Genomic DNA, 20,700 nt, shown 5'->3' with positions numbered 1-20,700 from the left:
ATAATGCCCAGACAGGCTGTTCTGTGCCTTGGCAGACCCTGCAGCAAGACTGTTATTTCTGACAGGGCTGTTTCCCAGACCAGACAGCCCCACTTCCCACTGAACACCCCCAAGGAAATGATCTGAACTCCGTGTGTGATGGCCATAGAGGAAAACAAAATCCCAAGTCTTCACAGCAGGTTAAGTCCCGGAAAGTCTGGGTCCTGTTCCCAAGCCAGAAAGTGCAGGACTGTGAAGGGCAGGTACAAGGAATCACACATGACCTCAGCAGCTACAAGAAAAAGACTGACTATTGCAGCACCCATCTGTGGGAAAAGGCAATAGCAGATCCAACCTGTGCTTCTGCAACCTTTCAAATTGTTCATCTCCCCCTTCCATAGCAACTCTGTATTTTAGAAGTACAAGATTAAAACATTGCCCTTTGAAAATGTTACCTGTCCCAGCACCAAGCTTCAGGCTCTTTAATGAAAAAACAGCCTCTAAGCACCAGATCAAAGCAAAAGTCAGTCACAAACAAATGCTTCCTAACATTCTTTATAAACCATGGAAAAGTTACATTGCCATCTCAAATGGCAAGATAAAAGTTAATGGATTCAAAAGCCTATCCCTACACACCGAGATAAGGCTGCATGCCTAAATCTGAGTGATTTAACACTCCTATATCAAAGCGAACTGTCCAATCTCGGAAAGTAACATCCCTTCTGCAGCCTTCAGCACCCATGCTCCATCATCAAGAATGTCACAGAGAGGGTTCCACCTGCCCCATCATCCCAACAGGTAGCACTGCTGATGGCAGTGCAGCACAGCCTGAGGGGAACCAGGGCCACAAACCCACAGTTCCCAGGGCAGCCCAGCTCAGCAAGGGTGAACCTGAACCCAGCTCCAGACCTAGCCAGTCCCTATGCCTTGTCCTTGGCTGGAGGATCTCAGGGCTTTTGGTGTCTCAGAAATCACTGATGGGTTTTTTCTTTGTCACTTGCCAGAAAAAGCAAGCACCCAGCACTCCTCACTTAGCAGCACTGCACATCCCTCCAGCACTCCGTTCTAGCAGGAGGCACCAAAGCTGTCTTTACTATCAGGATTTTCTCAAACACACAGTACCAAGCTCAATAGGCCCTTTCAGCCACACTATCAAGAGGCCAACATAAAATTTTCAAAATATCCTTCCTTCTAATTCTAATCCAAACAACAGAGCACAGCTGTGAAAACTGAAGCCTGTACAGATCTGTGCTGTATGGGCTCCTTCTTAAAAGCACTGGGATAGGATTCAAGCTTCTACATTTTCTGATTCAAATTTATAGTCAGGCACAGAAAATTCCCATGGACTAGGGAAAAAAGAAAAATGCTTAGACTGACAATTTTCTGAAAGATGAAAAAAATTCACTGCTGTCTTCTGCTGACACACTGTGCAGCGAGCTGGGACAGAAGTCCACACTATGCCCTGACAACCAGGCAGCTGAGGGAGCTGCCAACTGGTGTTTGCTTAAGTTCCAAAAGGTACTTTTCTGGTCAAAAACCAAAAAAAATATAATAAATGCCACATGTAAAAGCTAAAATTGGGCTGAAGGTTCGGTTAAATAAATAGCTTCAAACGAGAGGGAAAGGGATTAAAACACTGTTTTTGAAGTCTGATGTATTCTTTTTCTAGCAATTTTGCTGCTTGACTTTTCACTCTCCAGCTCAGAGCCAAAGCCAGAACAACCAGCACACCATAACACAATTCCCAGTGCTCCTCTCCCGAGCAGAAAGCAATACTAGAAAACCAAGGACAAAATTCCTTAACACAACACTAGAAACCCAGTTCAGCATACTAATTTGGATGGGACAGTTTTGGTGAATAATAACAGAAATTTGGTTTGCCTGTTTTTCTTAAGCAGAATGACAGGGAAGGAGGGAAGGGTGATTTCGCTCCCCAAGAAACTACCATTTTCAGGTCAGTGTCACCATGATCAGTTCAGAAAGCTCAGATTAATCCTGACAGAAGGAAAGCTGGTCTCCAGCTAGAGGAAAGCCGCAGAGCAGCTGAGCCTCACTCTGGAGAGCCTCTCCCTATAGCCATTCAGAGAAGGAATGTTGCATCCAACCCTCCCTCCTGTCCCTCAACACCCAGACTCAGGGAGGGAAAGGACAGCTAGAAACTTGCAGGTTCAGATGATGTATTTGATGTTGCCACCATCACGATGCCGTGGCCCCTCACAGACCCCAAACTCCTCTTATCCTGCCTTCCAGGCAGCAGAATTACTCAGGAAGCTCCATAGCAGAGAGAATTGTTCTTTTTAAATGAGACCATACAAACCCTCTGGATCCCCTTAACAGTCCAATGGATGGGTTTCCTGCCCTGCTCTTGAGGCTCAAGGTTGGTACTGACCCCAGTGAAGCTTGGATCAGATCCCACTGCAAGAGCTTCAAAGCAGTTACTTCACCAGTGGGACCAGAAAGAACATCAGTTCTCCTCTCCAGACACTCAATGAGTGGGTAAGATTTCACAAGAGCACAGTCCTCCAGGTAAAACACTCTCTGGAAAAGCCTGGCCTTGAACAAAGCTCAATACAGGCAGCTGAAGACTTGTAAACTTACTCCGGGGTCATTCTGAAAGCTTCACATGAGATGTATGGAACAACCATCCCTCAAACCCAGAGGGAGCTTGGCATGGGAAAAAAGAGGTGGCCACAAATCTGGGCTTCAGGACACTTAATTACATTTCTATCTGCTCTCGGTGTACTTGGCAGCTCCCATCAAATATATCTGGAGAAAGTGTTTTCATGTGAGGAGACATTTGAAAATTGTCAGGCACAGCACAGACCCAAGGCCACAAAGGGTGATGGTGCAAGGACTCCAACTGCCCCGCTGCTGTCCCAAACCCAGCAGCACTGTGCTCGCAGCCTAGCTCCGTCAGCAAAACTCACCAGCAACAACTCAAGTTAGAAATGCTCCTGCTCACATTGCCTGGAAGCAAAACCAGCCATTAATCTGTGAAAGGGACATTTATTTAAATGGTCCCAATGAAAACACTTACTGAAGTTTTTCAAAGTCCAACACTCCTGAAGTCGCCACCAAACTGCCAAGGTGTCAGTGCTGTGAGACCAACTTGGTCATTCTGAGGCTATGTGTAATTTTGTAGCAGCAACACTATTAAAAGAATATTAAATACTGGCAATACACAAATTTTCATTTTTCCTTTGGATTCTATGCAAATATTTATATTTGCCACTCCATATTTTCAGAATGTCAGCAGGAAAAACAAATAATGAAATGTTCTATTAGGTCTTCTCAGGACACTTGTACAATCATCCACATTTAATATCTTTGGTCAAAGAGTTCTGATACACTTATTCATAAACAGCTGAGAAGACTTAACACTGTCACCTGTAACTTTTCCAGCTATTATACGAAGTGCAAATAAGTTCAATTCCTATACATGAAAGCACTATGGGGAAAAAAAATATTGTAAGTACTAAACATTGCTTAAAGGGACTTTTCAGCTACACATTTACCTGTCTCTGGGTAATCAGACTCTCCTCTTGCCTGCACAGAGCCACATCAAATACACAGTAGTGCTGTAAGGGTGAGGACACCTAGCCCAAAACCTCAGCACCAACCCCAAGGGATGTCTGCAGAGAACACAGCCATGCCTGGAAGAAAACATCTGTGACACCACTGCTAACTGTCCTGTCCTGCTAGATGACACCAGGGACACACAAAATCTGAAACAGGCACTTAAAATTCTGAACTAGACTGAATGCTTTAGCTTGCCTTTCTTCAAGGAAATCACTGCTTAAATTTTTTGTCTTGGTCATCAAACAGGCTGGCAGTTTCATAAACAGAAACTAGTAGTACACTATAAATGAACCTTGAAGATTATTTCCCAGGGGGTTTTCCACAAGGCACTCACTGATCTTGATTTTCTTTTGGTCATAGAATGCTTCCCAAAATTAACATTTTTCCAGAGACATTCATTTTCTACAAAGAATAAATAATGCAGAAAAAAAGGAACTGCCTGAGCTAAGTGGTGCCAGATGAGCCTCCTGGAATCACAGGGCTTTGTTTTAAAGATTCCTGACTGCTGTAAAGTCATAGCAGCAAACGAGTGCAAAAACTCTGATGCCTTGAAAGATATCCTGAAGCCATATAGTGCCAAAACACCGGGCTGCAAGACTTCAGACATTTGCAGCCACATGACTCAGGCTTAAATTTCAAATACTTACCATTTTTTCCTTCTGACATAATATTTAATGAAACCAGAGTTCAGTAGTAGTATCAGTCCTGCTATACATGTCTTGCAGCAGTTTCTGCCTAGACAGCTGTTTGTGTGCTTACAACTAGCCTGTATTTGGTTTAGAAAGGCTTTCTGTATGCTTTAAAAATTGGAAAACTATTGTTTCAACTGACTGGATGCTGTATTTTTAACACACATATGCATGTGAACACTGAAAAGGATTAGCTCATTTTGAAAGCACCAATAGCACCTAAAACCACATTACAGCTGAACACATGCAAACATGTCACCAAACCACAGTGGCTGTGATCACCTACAAGTCATCGCACATGTGTAGGTCTACCCAGAGCTCACTTCTCTTTAGTGAAAGATCTTTTCAATGCTCCTTGTGGCATACAGGAAAGGCAATTGATGTGTATACTAGAGGTAGTAGATGCATGTAATATACATGAAATTAGCAACAGTCTACAACCACAAAATTTAAAATTAGATTGAAGATGCAAGGCTACAGGTACATTAATAAATTCCTGTAAAAAAAGCAGTATGTTTATGAGGCCTTGGAAAACAGTGCTTACAGCCCAAAGGTGAGCAGCAACATCCCAATACTGCTGCTGTCACTTTTTCCACTTCCTTTAATAGCTACACTGTTGTTTTACTGCTGTATCGAAGCAACCCTACACAATCTTATTTCTCAAGGACTTCAGAGGACCTGCACAAGTTACATGATGGCAGAATTAAACCCTGGGGTTCAGGAAATCCAACTTGTCCCAGTAAAGGACTTGAAGCTTCCTGCCTTTCATCACTCGTTTCATCTCATCTTGCCCTCCCGCAGCTCTCCTGCACAGTATTTCACAGCACATTAAGAGAGATGTGGAACTTTATGAAAGAAATAAATTCTAACAATACACTACAGCCATCCATTATTAAATCCGTGCCCAAAAATGGCCCCAAACTGGGGGTTTCAATCAGGATACTGAACTTCCAGATGAGCAGACAGAGAATCACTGAAGTCATACTGTGAACACTTGGCTACCTGCATGCCTGTATGAAGCCAAGCAGTGTCCAGCCCAAAGCTCCATGACACAGCACCCCTGTCTGTTCCCCTCTTCCTCTCCCCACTCATCTGAGCCCACCTCCTGTACCACCCACAGAAGCAGAGTGAGACCTTCTCCAAAAAGAGGGCTCATGAGCATGGCTCAGTTCAGGGACACCCAGCAACACAGCACGGGGCTGGGCAGCACCAGCACTGCTGCACCGCTGCTCCGGGGGAATGGTGATCCCTGTTACCCACATGTGTCAAGAGAAGCAGGGAAACTTATAAGCAAGGCTTATAAACAGCACAACCTCGGAAACTATGCACACTGGGATTTATTATCTAGCAACAACGCCTGGCATCAAGCTTCCAGTAAAAATTAGGTTACAAAGCAAATAGCAGCCACCTCTCAGGCTATGAGAACACCTTGCTTGTTTTCAAACACTGCTTCAGAGTCCTCGCAGAAGCATCACTGAGACCACCAGTTCCAAAATCCCAGCTGTGCTGCCAAGGGCTGCTGAATCAGGCACAGAGGGTAGATGTGGAAATAGTTTTAAAGAAAGATTTCATAATATTTTTGGCATCATTTCAACAAGTGCCACTGCCACAAACATCAAGCCACAAATCAGTACCCACTGCTTATAACCATTTATATGATCTACTGCAAACACGGCAAGGAAAAATCAGATCAGACAGCTACAGTGAGCTCCAGACTGGAGTCTCCACATTCCCAGCAGGGCGAACGACCTTTAAATACCTGAAGCAACCTTGGTTGCTGCTCCAGAGAAGGCTGTGAGGTACACACATGTTCCCTATTCTCACCTGCACTTTACCGAACACAAGTCAGGAATGCCACCACAAAAATTAGAAGCGAAATACAGTCCCAGATCATCTCTCTTAAATTAAGTGTGAATAATGCTAATCCTGTATTACCTGCAAAATCATGATCTTCTTACCACATCAGAGATTTGCTGATCCCTGTGGTTCATTCCTGCAACATCCCAGATGTATGATTTCACATCTAACTACCTGTCCCACTAACTTTGAAGAAAACAGACGTAACCTCAATGTTGCTATAGATGAAAGAGTCATAAAAAGTGAAAGGAAAGAAAAAGCAAAAGAAAAAGCAGGCTTTGCTGTATTATATTTTCAAGAAGAAACCTCAATATCTACAATTTCCTAGGTTATTCTTCTAATCTGTTTAATTCAATTCTACATATCTTCCAGAAACAGAAAGGCTTCTTCATTAAACAGCAGCATAACAGGAAAAGCTTCCATCAGAGGGAAGCAGAGAACAGGCTGACTAAAACAAAATAAAATAAAACAAAAAACAAACATAAATCAAAAAAATACGCAATCACAGCTTATTCCAGCAAAGCCAGAAACCAAGGCTCTGGGAAGGGAGGCAAATTTCAGCAGATGAAGCTTTCATCAGCAAATGGACACAACAGCAGTGGGGACAAGTCCAGTTCATGCCCCAGCTCACTTTGTTCTGTAACCAGCTGCTGATGACACTTCATTCCTATTGCGTATGCATGAGCTATGCTGCTGACCTCACTACTGGAATTGTACCCATCCAGTCAATGCCAAAAACTTCAGCACAAACTATGAAACTTGACAGGACTGAGAACATTTGGAACAGAAGGAGATTTTGCGTGAACGGCAGCAGACCAGGAATGTGCAGTCTTGTCATCCTTTGAGTGGGATGGGACTGGGAAAGGAGGCCCGTGAGCAGTTGAGGACAGTGGTACAGTTTGTCACAACATGACAGGAGCCTTCACACTGCAATGGCCACTGCCATTTCAGTTAAACACACACAGCTTGCCTTAGCTCCAAGGGCAGGACTGACCCGGACCAACAGGCATCCACTTCCAAAGGCAGTTCATACTTTCCCTTACTGAACCAGGCCAAAAGAAATATTCAGAGAGAAGAAAATATTTTCTTTGCCGTTTTACTTAGTACAGAGCTACACCACGGACTAACAACAGACCTGCACTTCCCCACAGCTGGGTATTGACACAACATACATCTGGATCAAAACTAAGTCACATACCATGCACACATTAGAACATCAAGAAAGCTGGGCCAGCTCTACACTTCCTGCCCCCATACATCAGCCTGATGTAAAAGACAGGGCTGGATCTGCCATTATACATCCCCTAAATATCCTACAGTAGTGACTTGCCATAACTGTAATCCCAGAATACATTAATAGAGACCATAAGACATCATCTACTCTACCCAGCGACCACATACCACCCTGCTACAACCAAAATCCCACACCCAGATCCTCACAACAATTGCTTGTCAGCCAGAGAGAGCATGTGATACCAGGGACATGCAGAGGGCCCCCCTTCAACACCCCCATAGCACCAACATTTGTTTCACAGCAGTTACGTGTCAGGAGGGAGGGAGCCTGGGACAAAGACAGCAACATGGGACACCTGAAACTAAATTAAGGTTGAGGGGGAGGAAGGAGGGAAAAAAGATGCATTTATAGCGTGCACAAGCTCTCCTCGGGGGACCAGGCAGTACTGCCAGCAGTTCTGGCCAGGCTGATGATTCACAACATGTAAAGGGGAGATCAGACTACTTGAAAGAACCAGGCTTCAAGAGTTTTTTGGAGAAAAAAAAAATTCAGAGGGGTTTGGGTTATTAGATAGTTTATTGCCCATGCAACTCTAGCTCATATATATATGGGTTACGATTAAGCTTTCAGGTACAGGATCTCATCCTAGTTACCCCAGCATCCTTCCCCTCACTGCATTCATTTTGTCCACAATTCACTACATTGTTATTTAGCCCCTTGTGTAAACACAGAATTATTATGGGCTTTCTGTGACTTTTCCAAGGCTTTCCTCCCCATTTCAGAAGCTGACACAAGTCCAAAGCATCCTTTAATTCTGCAATTTTGAGTCTCCCTGATTTCTTTATTTTTTAGAGCACCTACAGTTACTCATGTACTTCCCCAGAAACTCCTGTTGATGAAAGGTGCATTTAGTGGTACTCAGCATTTTGATCAGCTCAGGATGCCTGGAGACTCCAGCCAGAGGCAACCAAAGTAGATTTGCACAAAGTTAGTGGCCACTGCTGAGAACTTTGGTGCTTGTGGCTCCCTTTCAAGAACAGGGAGGGGCACAGGCTCCCCTTGCTACAGGTCTGGGTTCTGCTGCAACAGGTAAGTGAGAAGCCCAGATATCAACAACTCCCCTCCTTACAGCCCTGGTTCCCCACAGGACATAGCCATTCCCAGCTGCTCCTTAAGGCCAGACCCCTAACAGTGCACAGGATACAGCTAAACAAGGCTAAACAAGATTACACTCACAAGCTTATTCTGTGAAACACACGCATTTGGTTCTTGCATGCTCTTGTAGGCAGTGTCAGATATTTGTCATAATAGCACCTTGTTATTTTAACACCTCCCTAATTCCACAAAGGGGGCACAAAGCCATTCTGTACAATCCAGATCAGCACAACACTACTAACCGAGGCTTTCCCTTTCTCCTTCCCTTCCATCACCTTCTCCTTTGTCACCAGCCACTGGGTGCAGCCTCACCTGAGGTCTGTCCCCTGTATCAGCATTTCCCCAGGGAACACCCCTGCCTCCACCTCACCCATGACCATTAACTCCTTCACTCAGGGCATCCTGCCCTTGTGCCTAGCAGAGAGGTTTCTGACTAATACAGGAAAGAAATAACTAATAAGACAATCACATAGTTTTACCCTGGAATCCATCAACTGTGTATGTGGTACCTCATTCCTATCCACTAAAAAGCAAGCTTTTCATTGTAGAGAAAAGTATGACTTTTTCAGACCAGGAATTATTCCCATTACTGGCTAGTGAAGATTAAAGCTCACGGATCTCTCAGCTTGGCTCTACTATCAACTCAAATCATACTGCTGAATTTTTTGCTTGATAATATCAAAGCAAATTCTCATTTGGAATTGCAAAAGTAATAATAACCTTTTCTCGTCATCTGCTGTGCCCATTGATTCTTATCTAAGATATCCAGTTCTCTCTCACTTGACACTTGCCCTGGAAAACGACACGAAACCGACGCAGTGGAACTACAAAGTGAGTTTTATTTCATCTCGCTCTCTGCCTGTCTCCGATTTCCCCGACTATGCAACACGCACACAAGCCACACGAACAACGGCAGAGCCGGCACCGTGCACCCGACCGCCGCCGGAGGGTGCGGCAAGGGGGTACCCCGGTGACCCCGACACATCCCCTCCTCTGGGCGCGGGGGTGGCAAAGGAATCCCACGGGACTCCGCATCCCCCACATCCCCTCCGAGAGACCCTCCCGCTGCCGCGGGTCAGGCAGGGCCGGGCCGGGGGTGCCCCTCACCCGAGGAGGTGGCGGAGAAGCCCCTGAGCGGCGCGTCCCCCGCCGAGCCGCGCCGCCGCCCGCGGCCGGCACTCAACTCCGCCGGGAGCGCCGGAGCCGCCGGGCAGCGACACCCGGGATGCCGCCGGGGCAGCGGCACCCGCACACCCACCCTCCGCGCCGGCGGGGGGAGAAGTTGCCACGAACTCCCGGTACGGGAGTGATGCTCCGCCGGTCCCGCCGCCACCCCAGAGCCGCGCGGCCCCGCCGCCCCCTGAGGCTCGGAGCCCGGCCGGCCCCCCTACCTGCAGCCGCTCCGTGGCCGGCTGCCACATGGTGCCGCGGCGGCGGGAGGCGCTGCCGAGCGGGGCCGCGCGCGGCTCTCTGCGGGCGCGCGCCCCGCCCCGCCCCGCCCCGTCCCGCCCACGCGTGGGGGCCACGCGCGGACCCGCCCGGCAGCGCCGGTCCTCGGCACGGCACCCCCGGGCTCGGCAACCGTCCCCCGGGCTCGGCATCCATCCCCCGGGCATGGCATCCATCCCCCGGGCACGGCATCCATCCCCCGGGCATGGCATCCATTCCCCGGGCTCGGCATCCATCCCCCGGGCTCGGCATTCATTCCCTGGGCACGGCATCCGTCCCACCTGGGCACGGCATCTCCCGGACACGGCATCCCCGGGCACAGCATCGATCCCACCTGGGCACGGCATCCACTCCCCCGGGCACGGCAAACATCCCACCTGGACGCCTGTGGTGACCGGGACAGCGCCTCCCCGCAGCTGCTGCCACAGCCCGGCGTGTCCCGGCCCCGCATGGCCTCTCGGGCAGCGGCGCCGGTCTCCCCACTGGCGCTCGCTGCGCGCTGCCTGGGAGCGTGTGGGCCGTCCTCAGAGGAGCCTTTCCCAAGGGACGCTTGCCTCGCCGCAGCTGAAACTTTTTCCTCCGGTTCTGCAGGTGGCTCAAACTGCTGCCAAGCACGTAGGACGTGTCAGGGCTCTGTGAGGCCGCTGCTGCTGGCAGTGCAGGGTCACGGAGCACAGGGAGCCACCAGCTGTGGGCAGGATCCCCATTGCCCGGTCCCCCGAAGGGCCAGCAACAAACCGGCTCAAGGCCACGTTCAGCTGTTTCACGGTGTCGGGCATCCCAGCTGTGCCCCAGCATCCACAAGGACAGACACACACACTCTAGAGGTCTGCAGGCACTGCTCTTCCCCGTGGAGGCCAGAAATGCCACAGAAAAGCAAAGTCTCTGCAGGTTCCAAAGCTGCACCAAGGAACATTTTTTCCAGACACAAAAGCTGCCCCTGGCCCTCCCTGGTCACCCGAGGCTGCCTAATGCCTCATTACTTGGATGCAGGAGGATTTGTTAAAAACCCAGAGGAGCCTGTGTCATACTTGTCCCGAGCATTGACCACCACATCCCCTCAGGCTGCAAGCCAGGCTCCAACACATTGTGGGTGTGTGACCCCGGGGACACAGGGTATCCTTTCTGTGTCAGTGTTTTAAATAGCAAGGAAAAGCAATACTGAAGGGAATCTTCTCAAAAAAACAGGCATCAGGCTCACCTGTGGACAAACCATGACTTTTGGCAGGGTAGCTCTGCCACAGGATCCGTGTTGAGAACCAACACCTTGAGACACACTGCAGGATCTGGGCGAGGCTGGGTGTTATCAGAGCAAGACTCAATGAACATAAACTTTTAGATTGTTTCTGGAAAGATTCTGCCAGTACGTCCCTGGGCAGTGATGGCCCAATTAAAGCAATTCAAGTCTTGCAGCTCCATTTACTGATGCATCACCCCCTTCCTTCCCCTCCAGGAGGAGCACTAATTCTGCACCAGCTCTTGGCCAAGATGCCCACTAGAGCTCTTTCCAAACACCATGTCCCTGTCACACCATTGTTTCTTTCACACATTGTTTCTTTCTTACACTCCTGCACGAGGGCCTTTTCTAAAAGCCTCACTCTTCCTCAAGTGAACTCTGGAGCAGTTTCATCAACCCTTCCCATATGGATAAATCCACCCGCCACCATTTCCTGAACCAGCAATGAGCTAGCACAACCCAGGCTGTCAGCAGCAGGGCACACAAAGGAAGTTCTGGATCTGCAATTAGCAGGAGACCAACCCTGGGGCTGGAGGCTGCTTCTCTCTTCGTTTACATGACTTTTATACAAACTGAAACAATTGGGGAGGGAAATCTGCATTTGCTACAAAATGGGTGGCACGTTATGAGAACAAATGAATTATTTAATTTCATAAAAGGATATGAAAACAAGAGAAAATGAATGCTGTAGGCTTCAGTTGTACGAAGAGAAGGTAGGAATATGCTCACACGTGGGGAGGAGCAGCTCAGCTGCAAATTTTTGAAATCCAGCTGGTTGATTAGAAAGCAATCTGTGAACCCCTGAGCCCTACCAGCAGTCTTCCCAAGCCTTACCCCTCACCAAGGCAGCAAAGTGGCACAGTGGGGATGAGAGAGCTACTGAGCCCTTCTGCTCATGCTGGTTTACTCTCCAGGTGTGCTCTGCATCACGGGCTGTCTCAGGAAATTCAGCTATTTTGCCTTTTTGGTCATGCCCCACAACACCTCTGCAGGAAACTCAGTTTTCAGCTGGGCCAGGTGCTGCTGGGGTGGTCAGGCACCAACCAGAGACCAGCTCAGGGAATGATTCATTAAACTTGGGTGAGTTTATGTCATAATCTCACTAAGATTAGGTCATTTCTACCTAGACTTTCTAATATTTTAATCCAAGCATCATTTTTTATTTGGTATTTAAGCTGTTCTGCATTAGGTAAGGTCCTGCTCCAAGCCAGTCAGAGATCTTTTACTTAAATAAATAGTGTGAATTCCTATTTCCAGGATGTACTGTGTTCCAGAATGTGCCTGTAAGAAGATACAGGGTTTTTTTCCTATTAATTTTCTTTTTACTGTGCCAGATCGCAGAGTTTCTCTTTTCAGAATGAGTTAAGACAATTCTTTCCAAAGACTGCAATACATTACACAGGTTGGTCCCACTTCTCTCAGTCTCCTTCATTTCAGTGCTTACAGGACAGAAATACTGGAGCCAGGGGAAATCTTGCATTTCAGAAGGAAGCATTGGATGCATTAGGACCAATTTCACTTTTATTCAGATAATAAATCTGAAGCATTTCCTGTGACTCCAGGATATTTTGTGTCTTTAATGGCTTCTAGTTATTGAGTTTGTCTTCCTTTTGCACCGTCTCATCCCCTAATAAGGATTATTTTATTTAAGGTCTTTATAGTAACATAACTCCTCTGCATTTGAAAAGAAAATAAATTCTTTTGGTTTTAACTATAGTATTGCCTTTTTAATTAACTAAACTCGTCCAATTGCTGATCTCATTGAATTATTTGACTTCAAAAGCTCAATTTAGCTTCAGGAGCACTATTACTTCTCACTGAAACATGACTAGAAGAGTCATTCAGTTATTTAAATGCTGCTTCCCCAAATATTTTGCAGACTTTGCAAGTCCTGTTTCCAAGATCCTCTTTTTGATTATGCAAGTTTACAAAGCATACAGAACTCATTAAACACATCTCTTTTTTTATTATTAATTCAGTTTACCTTGTATTTGCTTTTGTAGAGTAAGTTTGCTTAATTAACAAATTTAATGTTCTGTAAAGTGCTGTAATTAATAGCATACTTCCAAAATCTAAATACACTTGTTCCTCTTAAATACTTTGTCAAATCACTTGAAGCAAATGCAGCTACCCTGCATAGATGGCACCAAACACATAATCTGAGCTTTCCAATATTTATATGAAAAAATTTTAGTGCCTAAGCAACTCAAAATACACTTGGATTATCCAAGTAATCCAAACTGTTTTCTTTGACAACTATTACATTTAACAATAAATGTATTTTTATGTAGAACTTCATCTCGTGCAGATGACAAAGCTGGATGGGAGGCATGGCCTCAACTTAATGTCATATAAATATGGCAGAGGGAACACCCAAGTTAGAGATTTCCAGTTCCCCTGGCAGGGTGCACACTTTGGAATCTGGGCATGGGGGAGCTGCAGTGAGGGCATTACCTGGGGACGACACAGTCAGGCTGGGGCTCCAGCACCACAGCCAGCCATGGGATGCAGGCAAGGGCAGCCAGGGGCAGCATCTGAGCACTGGCAGTTTGCAAACACTGACAGCAGAAACCTGGGTTTTGAGGGGTTTCAATCATTTGCAGAGGCTATTGAGAAGCAACTTCAATGTACATGTGCTGACAGATACACCCCCTTTGCTGGGAGCAGCAGCATCTAAAGGTCTGGCTCTGATTCCTTGCCAGGAATCTCCTCAGGCATGGTCACTGTTAAACTAGCAGCAATTCAAGAGTAAGAATGTTTCATTAAAATACTGGCGAAGTACAGACCACATTATCTTCAAAGGCCCTTGATTTCCTTTCAGTATTTTGTTTTGGTTTTTTGAGAGGGAAATTTATTTACATCCCTGCTTACTGTATAATCCCTAATGTTATTTAGTAATCATTTTCATTCTGATGGTGTAGGTGCATAGAGATGATTATGCAGACAAGGGAGTGCAGCTCTACCAAAGGTGGTTCAGCCAAGGGCATTTCTGCTCCCAATGCCTCTGCCTTGTATCCCCTTCACAGGTATTTTAAAATGGCATCAGGAGACACTATAACCCGAAGCAGTATGGTGTTAATGATTTGTGAAATTGAGGCAGAGTAAGTATCCCAGTCAAGGGAGACAATTCAGGTTTGGATATACCATATTCTCCCACCCATCCATGTTGTGCTTGTCAAGGATAATGAGGTCCTGATTTCCAATTTGTTGGGGAAGCTCTTGCTGGCGTTCCCATAGTGACCAGGTGTCTTTAATTACTTGTGCTGCTGCCAGAAGAGCTTGTGTTTCTGAATCCCTCCTCAGCTTTAACTACCCCACCACCTTCCCCAAGTACCAGGACAGCTACTTCTCTTCCTCTTCCAAAAGTTCAGTTTTGGAGATGGATGGACTAAATGAAAGTGTGAAACGCATTGGTAGTGATGTATTTGGCCATGTTTATGTGATATCCTTTTTTTCTTCTCTCCTGTAGAGGTCTTACCTTTAGAAAGGCAGATAGATATTTGGTCTTACTTTTCCTTCATGTTGGCACTGTACTGGTCCTGTTCACAGCAGCAGAGAAAATAAAGCACCAAAGCCATGGCAGGTCAACAAGTGCAGAGGGAAGGTTGCAGCAAAGGTCTTGCATACATTTAAAAGGGCACAACATTTCTGTGAAGGGCAAAACACACGATACTGAAAGGGGGAGCAAGTTTTATTCTGCCTCTGCCAGGCAGCCCCTCCATCGTCCCCGCAGCAGCCCGGGTGAGCGAGGGAAGGAGGGCTGTCAGCCTCCCAGCAAACACAGAGTCGATCTTTTGGAGACGCCCAGTCCCTCGGGCCAGTACCACCAAGCCTGTTTTTCCCTAGCCAGCCTCGGGGACCAAAGGCCGAGTCTGTGGGGGCTGCGGCCTCCGGGCTCCGTGCCTGGCGGCCCCGCGCCAGCGGGCAGCGACAGCCGGCCCGGGGCAATTCAGGCCATGGAATCTGGGCCGCGAGAAAAGCGTCTGGAGAGGGCAGCAGCGGCGGCCGCGATCACCAGCCCCCGGGCGAGGCACTGCAGCCGCCCGGGCGCGGGCCCGGCAGAGCCCCGGGCCTGGCAGAGCCCCGGGCAGGGCCCGGTGTCCGGCTGTGCGGCCCGGTGAGGGGGCGCAGCCCGGCACGGGGGCCAAGGGCAGCGCCCCCAGAGAGGAAGGGGGATTCCCAGCAGAGAGGCAGCACAAGGGGAAAATCCCGAGAATTTCCTGCTTCCTGCAGAAGCCAAGTAGCCAGGGGCGTGGGGCAGTGATGACATGCAGGGCAGAAGAGAGGACAGGAACATGGGACAGGAGGATTAGTGTCACCTCCCCAGGGAATGCTCTCCCCGCGTCACCGCTGGCACAGCTGCTGGCCAGACACCTCCTTGCAGGAACACTGATATTTCCCAGGCAGCCTCCAACAGCAAATCTTGCATTAACAATCTAAAGAAGCTCAAGTCCAGCTCTTAATGCAACAATTAATCTTGTAAGCAGCAGAAAATGAATGCCAGAAAATCTTTGGGTTGACACATGCCAGATGCTTACACATTTTTTCTCTCTTAGTCCAGAAAAACTTGAGACAAGACCTGTTAAGACCCCTGTCCACCTTGTGCACCTTTGACTGTACTGTTTTTATTTGCTAATTACCCCTAATGATTATTAAGCACTTATTTGTCTGTGACAAAAAGAAATATGTACCTCCACAAATCTGTACAGAGTTCCTGAAGACCAGTTTTACCAGTTTCCCTTACACCAGTTTTACAGTAAGTTAAATCCATGACATCTGCATAGCTCCTGATCATGACACTTTTCTGAGTTGCACAGATGTGATTCAATGAATTGAATTCAAATTACTTCTGATTTTTAACAACATAAGAGAGAGAAGAATCATGTCTATATAGATGAGCTGTTTTTAGAGCGAGCACTGAAGAGACTGAAATTATAAAAATGCATGAAGAATGATAAATGATAAATAATACTGTGGGCAATTTTACATGCACTGGATATTCCCTCAGAATAAGAAAACTTACCAAGAAAAGAGACTTTTGACAGTCTCAAATTGCAACTTTGGTTTGCAGAGCATCATTATAGCAAGAAGAAGATTTGGCAATCTGTGATCTAGATTTCACCATTCCAGCTACCCAATTTTATCTGTTAAAATAGGAAGTTAATAGAAGCCACACTTCCTATTTCAGTGACACATCCCCAGCAGTTATTCATAGGCTTAGGGAGACTGTGTGGCAATCCAGGAGATGTTTCTCCTTCCCCTACTTGAGCACGGGAACGTAGAGTGCTGCTGCAACAATCCAAATTCCTCTGGAAATGACTGTGTGCACAAGCATTGTTTAAGAGCTAAACCCAGATAATTTTCAAATTACACTGCTGAGCTGTTCATGGCCGAGTGTGCAATAGCACTGGTATCATTTATTTAGTGCACTCACTGTCCCCCACAGCCAACAACTGGTACCAGTAATACCCTAATGGCTGAGTATGGCCAAGCACAGAAAGGTGCAGGAGCTCCAGACCACTGGAAGACAAGGGACACGTAATCCCTGTCCTGCAGTGATCATAGACCATAAAATGGGTGAGACAGGAAACAGAGCAGAGTTCAAGGATGAAACTGTACTTCAATTCACCCCAGACCCAACTAAGAAAAGACAGGTAAGCTGGAAAGGGCTGCCCTCTTTGTCCCTAAGCTGGGCACTGCACTCATTATTGGGAAGAATTTCAACATGTGTCACTGGGTGGATGTGAACTGATTTTCTGGCAAATACCCATAAAGATTGTAAATAGAAATATACAAATCATCCAGAAAAGCACAAGAATCACCATCCTGTGTACAATAATTTAGTGGACTTGAGTCCTCTCTAAATTTTTGGGAATCACAGTGAATGTAAAGCCCTCACAGAAAGTATAAGGCTGATGCCATCAACATTTCACTTAAGATTTTTCCAAGTCTTGCAACTCAAAGAGCTCTATAAATGCAAAAATACCTCAACCCTCTAACCTGTTATGCAAAAATGCATAACAGAAAGCTAACAAACACCCAAAGTCCTTCATTAAGCTTTTGCTTAAATTTCATCACAAACAGTGCCCAGCACAGCAATGCAGCTGGTCTCCCAGGCTTTGTTCAGCACTGTGCAGAGCTTGTTTCAAGCAAAGAGCAAGGGATTGGTTACAGAGCTGGACCTGAGACAGTCAGAGGGACTCCCAGTGGATCCATCACATGAAAATGCCAATTCCACGTGGCCAGAGCAGTTTTTGTACATGTAACATATCTATAAGTAATAATGAGTTATTATGAGATGGGATTTGCATTTGTCCTTTCAAAAATAATTGTCTTTTTAAAGAAATTCAAGGGTTGTGTGCCTCTTTGGTGTCTGACAAAGAAGAATACATCCCCTTGCTGAGGGAAGAGATTTGCCAACTATTGCTACATAATATTACACAGAAAATTGCACTCATAAATCACCCTTGACACTAGAGTTTGAAGGAGAAGGATGTAAGTCAGAGACAATTCATACACAAAAAAGAGAGAGACAATGAATTCTCAGAAATCTCAAGGCTGAGTTGCTTTTGAATGAAGACCACATTTAACTGTTAATTTGAAGTCTGATAATTCTCTGTCCACAATTTCTGCCCTCTTTGAGAGGTACTGCCTTATGGGGAAAGAGAATATGACTTTACTGCTTATGCAAAATCAGAGCTTCTTGAAAAACTATTGGAAAAACATGGATAGTGTCAGGCCAAATGCCAGGGTAGGGTAATAGTTCTGTTGTGAATTTTGGTTTTCTCTGCAGATGGCAGTCCCCTAAAGTGAGGGAAAATTAGATAGTATTAACCAGTTTTTACAATAATTTTGTAGTTTATTGCATGAAACTCCAAAATGTTATCAAAGCATCACCGTATTTATCATTCAATAATCTAAACCATTGAATAATGTATTCCAAATGAAATCTTCCAAAATTCAGCAACATATATCACTAAGTAAATCACAGCTGTGAGACATTTTGATTTAAATCTGACATGTCTGTCAATACTGCTAGCTTACTACCCCAATTTAAATCTCGTATGCATTAAAGAAAAATAACCCTTCAAAGCTCTCAGGGATTAAGGCATCTCCATGGAATTGTAAAATATTCTCTCCATGGAAATGAAATGAACAAAAGTCAGAGGAAAACTGATAAACTCCACGCCTAATTCAGCCCTCTAAAAATCTCATCCTGTCTTTTGTCCTTATTGCACACAGACAAGACAAGGCACTGGGAAAGAGGGGAGCAGCGTGATGAGTACTGGAGATAAAAATAACTGGTCATCATCTTTCATATGTAGAACAATCTCAAGTCCAAATTCAAGGCAAGATGAAAGTGAAATGGCATAATACGCACATGTGAAAGCAGATCTGTCCTTAGTTCCTGACATTCTGTCAGCTTTGTTTTGACAGACCTTTCTAGCAAATGCCATACAAAGGCATAACAACTGAAATAAATGTTCAAATTAAATTAATAGGAGGAACTGGTGTCATGTACAGACCACAAATAAGACATTGTGGACTGCACATTTTAGGTACAAAATCCTTGAAATAAATTATTCTGCATCATGGCATGTTACTGGCTGGATGCCTTATTCACATGACAGATGCAACATAGCAAATCAAACAACCACAGACTGATCTGTAGAATAAATATCAAGGCCATACACTGGGATCTACAAACACCCTTTTCAGCAAGCTCATGCTGCTTTCTGCTCTCTGTAACCTACCCATATATTTCTCTGTTCTCAGTGAGAAAGAACCATAACTGGAACGTGTTGTTTGTGCTCTCTCTGTCCCAATATGATATAGAAAATAAGCTTCTAGGAGACCAAATTGCACCAACAGTGATCACATATCCAACAATTACAAATGGGGGCGAGAACAAAGTATTCTGCTGACAAACTAATTGCTAATGCAGCTCCTACATGCCAAAATAACCTCCACTGCATTAGGCTGTTTGCCTTTCCACAAAAGCTACATGCATTTTTTGTTACCTTGTGCATCTTGTATCTGGCTTATAAGCTAAGATTCCAGGCAGATTTACTTCAGATTACTTCAAATCCATAAGTCAATAAAAAACCATGGTGAAAATTGGAACAGTCACACTCATTTCCTTGAGTGGTGTTGGACTGAGATCCATGCAGAGTCACATGCAAACTTTCTCATATGGAAACATGAATGGAGTCCAAAGTTTAAGACCCTGCAGATCCAGACTGTTGTCCATGTGTCTTCTACTCCCAGGAGATGGAAGAGAAGCCACAGCTGACCTCATAAGAGATCACTGTTCTGTTGCGAGGAGCTACCTCTGACAGGAAGTAGACCAGTCCACAGGAAAAGAAATAAATCAAAAATTCAGGCTGAAAAACATTTCCTTGACAAGACAGCACTGCTGCCAGAGTGATTAACAGGATCTCTCATGGTCTGTGGGATGCTAGCAAAAAGTCCAGGCTCAGCAATATAGAGCAGATTGTTTCCCTTAGACTGGTCTATTATTGAAGAAAGCACAGCAGTCCAGCTTATTTTCCTAAATTATTAACTTTGCTGCCTTTTCTGCTCAGCACATCAGATAAAGAAGTTTATTCAGTTAGCTTATTTATTTACATTCCTTTGCCAAAGATCTCACCAAACAAAGCCTATTTGATGATTTATTCTTTGCTAAAGGGGAAGCTTATTTACAATAATCATCTTATCATAAACGTCTTAAAAGGAGGATTTGAAACTGGAATTCATAATAACAGAGTAATCTGACTTTTCCAGAGAGGTCATATTTGTTATCCATTTTGCACTGCAGAAGAAAATAAGCCAGCTGAGCCCAGATGAAGCTGGATGTGGCATAACTGCTTTGAAGTTTTGTTTGTTGTCACTGGTTGACCCATGTCCTGTGGAAGGAAATCACCTTCACCTACTTGGAGCTGTTCCAAAACATGACAGGGGGAAAGGATATAAAAGGTTCAGATACTGGGTCCTACAGAGGGGATTCTGCAGCACAGAAGTTGCACTGGAGGGATCAGCTCTAGTGAAAACAGCAGGGAGTTAAGAAGTGCAACAATGATTTCTGAGGGTCACCTCTCCAGTGACCAGCACATGACACTCTGCCTGTCTTGGCACCAATCTCCAGCATTCTCAGGTAGCAGCAGCATCTGATTGCTCAGACGCCAGACTCTGCCTGCTCTCATTTCCCTGATGAGATGTTTAAGATGGACATAAAAGTATCTAAATCTGCCTTATGCCACCCCTCCTGACCCCACACAACTACAGCCTTTTGGCAGATGCTCAGCCAAAGTCTCAAGGGACAGAAGACAAACTTGCAGGGAGAAGACAGAGCAGATCAGCTCCATGTCTCTCATTTGGCACCAGCTCTGTGCTGTGCTCTTCTCTAACTGCTTCCCTGCTCATGCAGAGCATTTCCTAAGGGTAAAAGATGCTGAGAGAGAAAACAAATTTTAAACAAGCGTTTTGTTCATATTTTGTTTTAAAATAAAGGGTGCCTCAAA

At 45.7% G+C, this 20,700-nt stretch overlaps 1 protein-coding gene across 3 annotated transcripts in view; it reads right to left on the bottom strand.

The window, feature by feature from the left end:
- PID1 (phosphotyrosine interaction domain containing 1) overlaps nt 1-10,383 on the bottom strand; it is an 85,190-nt gene extending 74,807 nt beyond the window's left edge. The window contains exon 1 of one of the 3 annotated variants that reach the window (XM_053952341.1): nt 10,320-10,383. Coding sequence is in view for 1 of the 3 variants with exons in the window: in XM_053952340.1 (XP_053808315.1) it covers nt 9,885-9,914 (30 nt within the window). In the remaining 2 variants the exon portion in view is untranslated. Of the gene's footprint in view, nt 1-9,600; nt 9,634-9,884; nt 9,949-10,319 lie in introns of those variants that run through there. The other 2 variants (XM_053952340.1, XM_053952343.1) reach the window with 2 other exon arrangements.
- Between the last annotated feature and the right edge of the window lie 10,317 nt (nt 10,384-20,700).

This window comes from Vidua chalybeata, chromosome 10 (assembly GCF_026979565.1).
Source record: "Vidua chalybeata isolate OUT-0048 chromosome 10, bVidCha1 merged haplotype, whole genome shotgun sequence".
Taxonomy (NCBI): Eukaryota; Metazoa; Chordata; class Aves; order Passeriformes; family Viduidae; genus Vidua; species Vidua chalybeata.
Note: the sequence above shows the minus strand (reverse complement) of the source record. Positions and strands in the feature narration are given on the sequence as shown.